The sequence below is a fragment of the Antechinus flavipes genome, chromosome 2 (genome assembly GCF_016432865.1).
Source record: "Antechinus flavipes isolate AdamAnt ecotype Samford, QLD, Australia chromosome 2, AdamAnt_v2, whole genome shotgun sequence".
NCBI lineage: Eukaryota > Metazoa > Chordata > Mammalia > Dasyuromorphia > Dasyuridae > Antechinus > Antechinus flavipes.
This window is the reverse complement of record NC_067399.1, coordinates 504610462-504619794: the sequence shown is the minus strand read 5'-3', so window position 1 is coordinate 504619794 and position 9333 is coordinate 504610462. Positions and strand designations below refer to the sequence as shown.

At 39.7% G+C, this 9333-nt stretch overlaps 1 protein-coding gene across 4 annotated transcripts in view; it reads left to right on the top strand.

The window, feature by feature from the left end:
• The first annotated feature begins 771 nt into the window (after positions 1–771).
• The window catches only part of AK8 (adenylate kinase 8), a 158910-nt gene continuing 150348 nt past the window's right edge, over positions 772–9333 (top strand). Inside the window, exons 1-2 of one of the 4 annotated variants that reach the window (XM_051980248.1) lie at positions 772–931; positions 2571–2655. In XM_051980248.1, the coding sequence (XP_051836208.1) occupies positions 848–931; positions 2571–2655 (169 nt within the window). In that variant the 5' untranslated portion in view covers positions 772–847. Of the gene's footprint in view, positions 932–984; positions 1422–1452; positions 2119–2570; positions 2656–9333 lie in introns of those variants that run through there. The other 3 variants (XM_051980249.1, XR_007950969.1, XM_051980247.1) reach the window with 3 other exon arrangements.

The following is a 9333-nucleotide window of genomic DNA, read 5'->3' as shown; positions in this document are numbered from 1 at the left end:
GTGTGAATCTGAGCAAGTCTTTCAGGGTCTCACTTTAAACGAGACAATTGGATTAAATGTTCTCCAAGTTTCCATCCAGTTCTGACCCTCCATGAAATGTATGGAACTTCCTTTCTGCCGGGAGTGCTCCCAAAAGGAGAATCATTCTGAGCTTGAGCTGCCACTAGTGCAGCATTTAAATACCTAATTCAAAAACGTCAGAGCTAGCGGGATCTTGGAGGTCATCTTGTATTTAATTTAATCTGAGGCCCAGAATGGAAATGACTTGCTCAAGATCGTTCTGGGAGGATATCCTCTACTGCAATCTCCTTTTATAGATGGGGAAATCGAGACCCAGAGAGGGAAAGGAATTTAGCTGAGTTTCCATAAAGGCAGAAGTGCAAGAACGTCTAAATTCGGCGTACGTTTCCTGCATTGCACAGGGGCCAGCTTCGGCAGAGTTGGACATTCCTTATCCAGATGTTGGGGAAGGAAGGGCTCAGCTGCCTAGACAAAAGCGCCCTGGCCAGAAGAATTAAAGCGGGGCGGGGTGTCATGAGACTGCAGGCAGAGGGGGAACACTCGGAAGAATGGAAGAGAGGCGGGGCAGTCGAACACCACAGGGAATCAGTGCCAGCCAGTGGAAGCGGGTCCAGATCAGTTCTCAGGGGCTCGAGAACCCGTGTAGAGCGGCAGCCATCCGAAGCTTCAGTCAAACCTGGGGGAAGGAGGGCACGGGGAAAGTGGGAGTGGCGTGGCGGTCTGGGCGGGGGCGGCGGCCGCGGGTTGATGACGCACTAGGCGGCACGTTCGCGTCCCTAGCGACGGGCAGGTTGCTAAGGCTCTTCCTTCTGCTACTGTCGGCAACATGGATGCTACCACAGCCCCCCATCACATCCCAGTGGAAATGCCCAAATACGGGGAGCACCATCATATCTTCGAGATGATGCAGGTGCCGCGCGAAGCGCCTCCAGGACGCTCTCTTTCTGTCTTGCCCCGGGTGTGGGTGACATCGCGACTTCCACCTTGGGTAGCGAGACAGATGTAGATAGCCTGGAGTGACTGGGTGGGCGCGGCATTTCTCGTTTATTAGCCTCTATTGCAGTATTAGCAACTCGTGAGGATCGCGATTCTTTGTAGAGGGACATTTCTGCAGCTGGGTCCTTGGTCGAAAGGCAAAGTCCTAGAATTGTTTCCCCCTGTTCCTCTCTTCGGATTACCAGGACAGAAAAAATAAAAGGGCTTGACCTGGGTGAGACAGGTGAAGGGGCAACAAAAGGCCCAAGGCCAGAAGATTGGGCTCCACTAAAAGGACTTTTCCCATCAGAGACGTCAAGACCAAATTTCTGGGCGGGAAGGACTTGACTCAACCAGGATTCCTAGACCCTTCTCCAATGGGGAATTGGGATTGGCCGGATTCTTCCTTTCTACCCCCATTTTCAGTAATGATACATTTGCAGTAATTTCTGCTCTTGACAACAGTTAAAACAAGAGTTTAGCTTTGGAAAAGTTTATCTACAAAGAGTACTAACAAAAAATAGTACACCTTTGAAAGACTGGGTGACAAAGAAATAAACTTTTATAGATGAACAAATTTAAACTATTAGAAAAGGAGGCAATGTTGTATCAGTGAGGTTAGCATACTAATAAGGGTGAAGAATGATTCTGGATGCACTAGAATTATTGAATGTCAAGTTGGAAAGGGCCTCAGAAGCCATTTATTCCAACCCCTTCATTTTATATGGGAGGAAAGTGAAACCCAGATAGAAGTGATTTGTCCAAAATAGGGCATTACCTTAGAGATCAGAGTAATCTCTAAAATTTTTGTATTAATTCCCTTCAGGAACTAAAAATTCCTTAGCAATTATCTTAAGTAAAAACAATCATTGCTGACACACATGCATATTCGGCTTTCATCAGAAACTTAATTTTTTTTGCTTTTTCTTTTTTTTTTTTCTGAACATGGCTAGATAATCCCAGACACCATTCAGATTGTAGTGAAGTTCAGTAGACAGCATTGCTATGAAGAATGAGAGAAAGAGAGAAGAAAAGAGAAGAGAGGAGAGAGAGAAAAGAGAGAATCAGAGACAGAGAGACAGAGAAGAGATAGACACAGAGACACAGATACAAAAAGACCTGGTGAATAAAGCACTCTTTGCATGTTCACCCTAGCCCTATAGCTATCCCACTGTGTATATTATCAGACCTCAGAAACTTTGCTCAGATCTAAATTTGGAAAAGATAATTTCAATAAGAAGTAGACTCCTACTGTCTCTTCCTCATTTCTCTACCTCATCCAAAACATACAGTATTTCAGTTGAAAGCGGCATCTCTGGTCATTCTGCCCATATGAACACAAGTAGTTGCCAACTGGCATGTTGAACTCTCAGAATTTGGGGTGAGTGCTTTAAGGGGTAGGAGAAGGGGAGACTGGTAGCAAGATAAGGAAATTATGATCAGTTATAACTGTGGCAGCATCTTTCAGACTAGGGCTTCCCAGAGTCTGTGGTTGGGTATTTAAAATCCTGGTTACTTCAATCTCATGAGATGCTGACTTTGCTTCTTTCTGATCTGACCCCAATTCATTGCAGATCATGCTACAAGAACTCTTGATTCATCAACCAAAGGAGCCCATTCAGTTTATGTTGGAACACTTAGAACGAGACAATGATATGGGTAAGGTCTCAAGAACTACAGCTTAATATTTATAACTATGGTGATCTATCGATAAAAAAAAGTTTAATTTGCTATTTGAAGGGAATACTGAATGGGAATTTGGAATAGTTAATTAATTAGATGCTTTAATTTCTTTTATAGCACATATAATAAAATGCACTTGAACAGTTATAAAAATGAAAATGTTGGCGCCTTCCATGGTATCAATTATTAATGCTTCTAGTGCCCTATCTGATATTTCCTGTTGTCATTAAAGCTCTCTAATTACCCCTCTTGTCAGGTGTAAATTTGACTTCCTGTCCTACCTGGATAGGCAGCATCTCTGCTTTTTTGATTAGTTCATTATCTGTTAATGAGTTCTAGTGCTTGGAGCACTTCTGCTAAAAAACATATCTGCATGAACAGAAATCCAAAGCTGATGAATTGGTGAGGAAAGATGTATCCTGAACAAGGAATGCTTGTACACTCTCTCAAATTATTTGATTTACAAACTGTTCACCCTTAGGCAGATTATATTTGGCTATGCACAAGTGAACTATCATTTCTGTTCTGCATGAGCTGTCAGGATGAACTGATGTCATGGTGCTTTGATGTTTCTTTCAAATCAGAACATAAGCCATTATGAAAGATCTACCAGAGCATCAGTGAAATTAGGGCTTAGAGATTCAGAGAGGGGCTTTGACATGTCATGGTGGTGTTCGGATGGCTGTCAATGTGACATGATCTTAAGTAGTAGTGGGCAGAGAGGGAAGAAGGGAAAGAGAGAAATTCTCTTGCCATGCAAATTGTGTCCTATTGATTCTATCATGTCTGTTCCACACAATTTGTTCTGTACCCCAGTTCAAATATAGTCTCAGGATAGCTGAAGTGGAATTGTAGTTTGGTATTATCAGTTTTCCAAACTCTTATTTCATATTTCTGCGAAGTGTGGTCAAAAGAAAAAGCCAAATTCTTTCCCTTTTCAGGCCTCTAGCATCACCCAAGGCCATTCTCACCTATCAAATTAATCTGATATTCTCAGGGCAGTAAAGTGCTTTTAATCTAGAAACTAGTTCATCCTACTACTTCTAGGTCTGACTGCACCTTACTCCTTCTAGAAAGGTTTTGGTGTGCTGATTCTATAATCATTCACTGAGCACTTATTAATGAGCAGAATTTTTTTTTGTTCTGAGTACTGGGGAAAGTCGGAAGTTTAGGTAAGATGTGATCTCTTTCTTCATGGAACTTAAGGCCTTCATGGGAACTGTGATACTACTTATAGATAACTGTAGTACCCAATATCTATGTTTGACTTCTATAAATTTGACCTGTTCTAACAGAAGTGTGTATGTGGGATGTTATCAGCAGACCTCTGATTAACTGATTTCTCCCACGCCCAAATGAGAAACTTACAGAATATAAGGTGTATAGGAACAAAGAACAATATATGTTTACTTAAGTGCAAAGAAGTATTTAGATTCTGGCAGGGGTCCTCAAACTTTTTAAATAGGGGGCCAGTTCACTGTCCCTCAGACTGTGAGAGGGACAGACTATAGCAAAAACAAAAACTTTGTATTGAGGGCCTTTAAATAAAGAAACTTCATAGCCCTGGGTGAGGGGGATAAACGTCCTCAGCTGCCGCAGGCCCGCAGGCCATAGTTTGAGGACCCATGCAGGGGATAGGACAAAGTTCCTGCTTTAGAAGAGTGTGAAAATAAATTGTGTGAATGCCAAGGAAGGCAATGTTACAGACAGAAGGGAGTCTTCATGGAAGAAGTAGTGTTTCAACTTGACTTTAAAAATAGATTTAAAAATTCAAAAGATGAAGAGGATATGGAAAATATTCTAGGTGTAGGGAGTAGCATGAGAAAGGACATGGGAACAGGAAAGTGCTGGACATGTTGGTGAAAGAATACATGACAAGGAGTAGATTGAGGAAAAAATTACTAAATTGGTAGCATAATTGGGGAAGGCATTGAATGCCAGGCAAAGGAGTTTAAAAGTTCCTTCACAGGTAAAGAGCCTATGTAGAATTTTAAAAAGAGAAGTTGTTCTAATTGTGTCGGAATCTTCAAAGATCCCATTTGGGGTTTCTTGGCAGAGATACAGAAGTGGCTTGCCATTTCCTTCTCCAGAATATTTTACAGATGAGAAAACTGAGGTAAAAGAGGTTAAAGGATTTGCCTAAATTCACACAGCTAGTAAGTATCTGAAGCTGGATTTGAATTAAGAGATAAGTCTTCCTGACTCTATTTCCCCACCTAGTTGCCCTGACAGAGGAAAGACAAAGCCAACTGTAAGAATTAATATTGGCCTGCAAGCAGGATGAAGAATATATTAGAGGAAAGAAAATGGAGGAAGTGGGAAACATGTTGGAAGACGAGTGGTTATGAGTACCCATTTTAGGGTGGCAGCAGTAAATAGGAGAGAGGATAGATGTAAGACACAGTGCAGAACATGTATTCTCCCTCACAGTAGAGAGATGGTGGTCTACTGGAAAAGAACAATGAATATACATTGCCAGACACATTCTTCAGCTCAGATTTTTTTATTTCCATGTTTTTCTTTGTCAGAAGAGAGGGTTTGATCTGCAGTGGGGTTGGAAATGATTTTGATGCAAAGACAAAAGACACAAATAAAACTTTTCTCTTTAAGAAGATAATGATAACCTCCATTTAAGAAATGCTTTTTTCCTATGTGTTAATATCACAGTGTTTCACTTTTTAACAAACATTTATTAAGTAACTCTTTTGTTTAAGATATTGTGTTACAAAAATAATCCCTCGAAAATGAGATAGTTCCTGTGTTCAAGGAAATTACAGTTTAGGAGAGGGAATACATGTATACATGAATATATATAACACAAATTAGAATAGGTTAGATTTATAGAAGGAGTCAAATATACAATCATGAGATCTTGGAAAGAGAAGGAAGACATGAGAATTAGAACTAGAGTAATTGCAGTAATAATATCCATGCAGAATAAAAGGGGGATTGTACCTGATTGGATATTAAGTGGGGAAGGAAGGAGAAGAAAGAGATTAAAAACAAAAAAGCAATGACCAAAAAATCTCTTGAGATTCCCAGACTGTGGCATTGGGGATTAGTACTATCATCAATAGAAACCAGGAAATTAACAGATAATTTGAGGGAGTTCGTGGTTCATGGGACTAATGAATTCAGTTTTGGACATGTTGAGCTTGAAGAGATGTCAGAGTGTCCAAGTCGAGGACATTTAGTCGATTCACATAATTTTATGGATGAAGGGACATTTAGAGTTCATCCAGTCCAACTCCTCCCTCATTTTAAAATAGGGAAATTGAAGTATAGAAGGCCAGTGATTTAATTCTTTTTCAAAGTGGAGGTGAGCCTCAGTATACTAGCTATTTTCATTTGCTGGAAGACTATTTTTAATTCACTTCTCAGTCTAGGCCTGCTGTGGTACTATTAGTTAGAGTAGGGAAGTGCCCTTGTGTTATATTATTGGGAGTACCAGGAAGATGTCTCACTCTGCTTTCCTTCACAAATGTCTCTTTTACTTAATGAATAGTGTTTGACATTCTATTATTAGAGTACTTTTTTCTGGTAAACCTTAAACATTCTATAGAAGTGAGGTAGTATTATTTTTTAATAGGACTATCCTGACAGACAGACTGAGAAATGAGGTCTTCAGCTAAGTAAAAGGAAAAAAAAATAACAAAAACTGTAATAACACTTTCTGAGTTACCACAGGAAATAGGATATTTCTAAGATAAAATCCCTATCCTCTAGAAGCTTCTAATCTTGAACATGAAAACATTTTTTTTAAAGAGAAGTACCAAAGTAATATTCTGGATACTAACTCTTCTAGGAATTGCAAATTTCTTTTACTTGATGTCACTGACTAGAATGTAAGAATTGGATGGGATTTCAAAAATTTAGTCCAACTCCTTCATTTGAGAAAAATTCCTGATTGCTTATTTTTGTATCACCTTCTGAAGAAGATATCTCTCTCCCCCTTCCTACTCCAATGAATCATCCCCTGTTATAAAGAATAAAAAAGAGGAAAAAAACAGTTTAATAAAATAAATCAGCATATCAACTGAATCAGATATTCACAGATATCACATCTGTGATATCACAGATATTCTGTGACATTCAACATTTTTTTAAGGAAAAGAGGGTGATACATTTTCTCCTCTCTTTTCAAGGGCTAAGCTCATTTAATTTACTTATCATTCAATTTTTTTTGTTTCCATTTGCAGTGTTGCTATCTTTGTGTGTACTCTCTCCCCCCCCCCCCTGCATCCCTACTATAGCTTTCTGCTTCCTTTATTCTGCATCTATCAGTTTGTATATCTTCCCCTGCTTCTTTGAATTCTGAATTAAGGGAAAGCAGTTAATAACCTATTTCATTTATATACCATAGTTGTTTGGCAACTCTCCAATTATTTGCTATCAGAAAAAGAGTTGCTCTCAATATTTTAGGATTTATATCTATCCCTTCATTTTACAGATGTGGAAGTTGAGCTCCAAAGAAGGAAAATGACTTATGAAAGATCACACAGCTAGTTTGTAGTCCAGCTGGGGTTAAAACTCAGGTTATCCATCTATCCAATTAGTAGCTTTTCTGGTGTAATTCGAAGGCATTTTTAAAGGGGCTTGAATCATCTGGGCCATTGCCTTAGACTACCATGTCACTCTCCATAGGCAAAGTGAAGGGGCCTTTGTTAACTGGCACACCAGTCTCCAACTCCTATGCTAATTGGTCCTGGATTTGGGTGAGTGGGGGTTAAATACAATACATAGCGACATGCCCAGTGTCAGGTGCAAAGGGGGAGCAGGCCTTCAGACAGATCCCTGGAGAGTGTGCAGATGAGCAAAAGAGGCTAGACCGCTGCCACATTGGCTGCCAGCCCCTAAGCACAGAGAAAAGCAGATTTAGTACAAAGTGAGCATTTACAGTAGCCCTGGGCAATATTAAAGCATGAGATGGTGTATATAATGGTATGTTTCGTTTTTTATCAAACGTTTGTCCAAGAAAGCTGTGTATTAAAGCTCCAATACCTAAGGGTTTTCTTGTGAATTTTAAATCACACTCCTAGTTCAACCTCAAAAGGATCTGTGGATGGAAAGGTTTTTTGATTTCCTTTGAAGTGGTTTGAAGAAGTTGATTACTCTTGGCACTCAAGCAGTCTTTTATGACACTGTTTATAAATAATTACTCATGAGCAGGGCTGGAGTTTCAAGGTGTTAGATTTTAAGAAACCAGAATTAATCACATAATGTGCGAGAGAGAAATTAGATGGAGAGAAAGGCAGCTGATGTTCCCCTTTTAAAGCATTTTCATAGATTGTGTACAATTTTGGTGCCACTTATGGAAACCAATAAGGGGAGGGTTTTCCCTGCAGCTTTCCAAGTAAGATAACTTTGTCAAGATGAATGTGTAATTTAGGTCTCAGGCTTATACTAGAAGAGCACTGGACTGGGTATGTCTTCTTTTTTTCTTTTCTCTGAGAGAGAGAGAGAGATAGAGAGAAAGAGGAGAAGAGAGAAAAGAGGGTCATTGAAGGTAGAATACACAGAAACACAAGCCAACTCAAACACAAGGCCAATTCAAATGAACCAAAGCTTTGGAGAAGCAAACAGAGATTATACATAGAACAAGCTAAAACCAGATTTGGATCTCATCATTCCGCTATGTACTCTCCTTCACTTTTGTCTGAATAAACCTCTATTCTTCCTTTCCTCTGGATCTTTGGCCATTTCTTCCACCTAGAATAGCCTCCCTTCTATATATCTTCTTATCCAAATTTCTTCTTCCAAAGGCCCACATCAAAGCCCATCTTCTCTATGAAGATTTCCCTGGCCATACTAACTTTCACCAATCTCACTCTTTTCAGTTCCTAGAGGCTTCAGTACCCAAGCATTCTTTTGGTAAGCTTGTAAGCTTCTAGAAGAGAGGCTTAGTGTTAGATTTGCCATGGTTTGCCTTGTATATAGCATGATGCCTTGCAATCACTCAGCAAGCATTCATTTTAAATAATTTTAGGTACACAGCCTTGTGTTAGATGCTGGTGATAAATAGATGAAATAGAATAATAGAATCTCTGGTCACAAGCTTCCAGTCTACTGGGGTGGTGCAGGGGTTATAGCATGCACACAAATGAGTATCATCAGTTCAGTGTGTTAGAGGCAAAAAGAGATCCAGACAAAGGATTATTGGAAAAGAAGAACTAGAAGAGATAACCTTGGATTGTAAAGATCATGGAAGGCTTGTGGAGGCACTTGACGTTCAGTAGTCAAATATGAGCAAAAGGTAGTTTCTTAGGCTTGATAGATGGTCTGCACAAATTCTCAGAATACTCCAAGAGACCAGGAAACAATTAGTAGTTTACTTTGGCAAGAACATAAAGGAGTAGGAAAGAGAAGAATATGAAATAAGTCTGGGAAGGCAACTCCAAGTCAGATTGTAGAGGACCAAGTCTGTATTTTTTGATAGTCAATAATTAGCCACAGAGGTTTTTGAAAAAAGGAAGTATCATTAGTCCTGTGCATTAGGAAGATAATTTTGGTAACCATGTGAAATGGATTGAAAAAGGAAGAGACTTGGGTCAGGTATACTCTGTTTTAGTTGAGCAGAAAATATATGTTGCTAAGGAGAAGGGAGAAGATGAGGAAGAGGGAGGAGGAGGAGGAAGAAGAAAGTCTTTAACATCT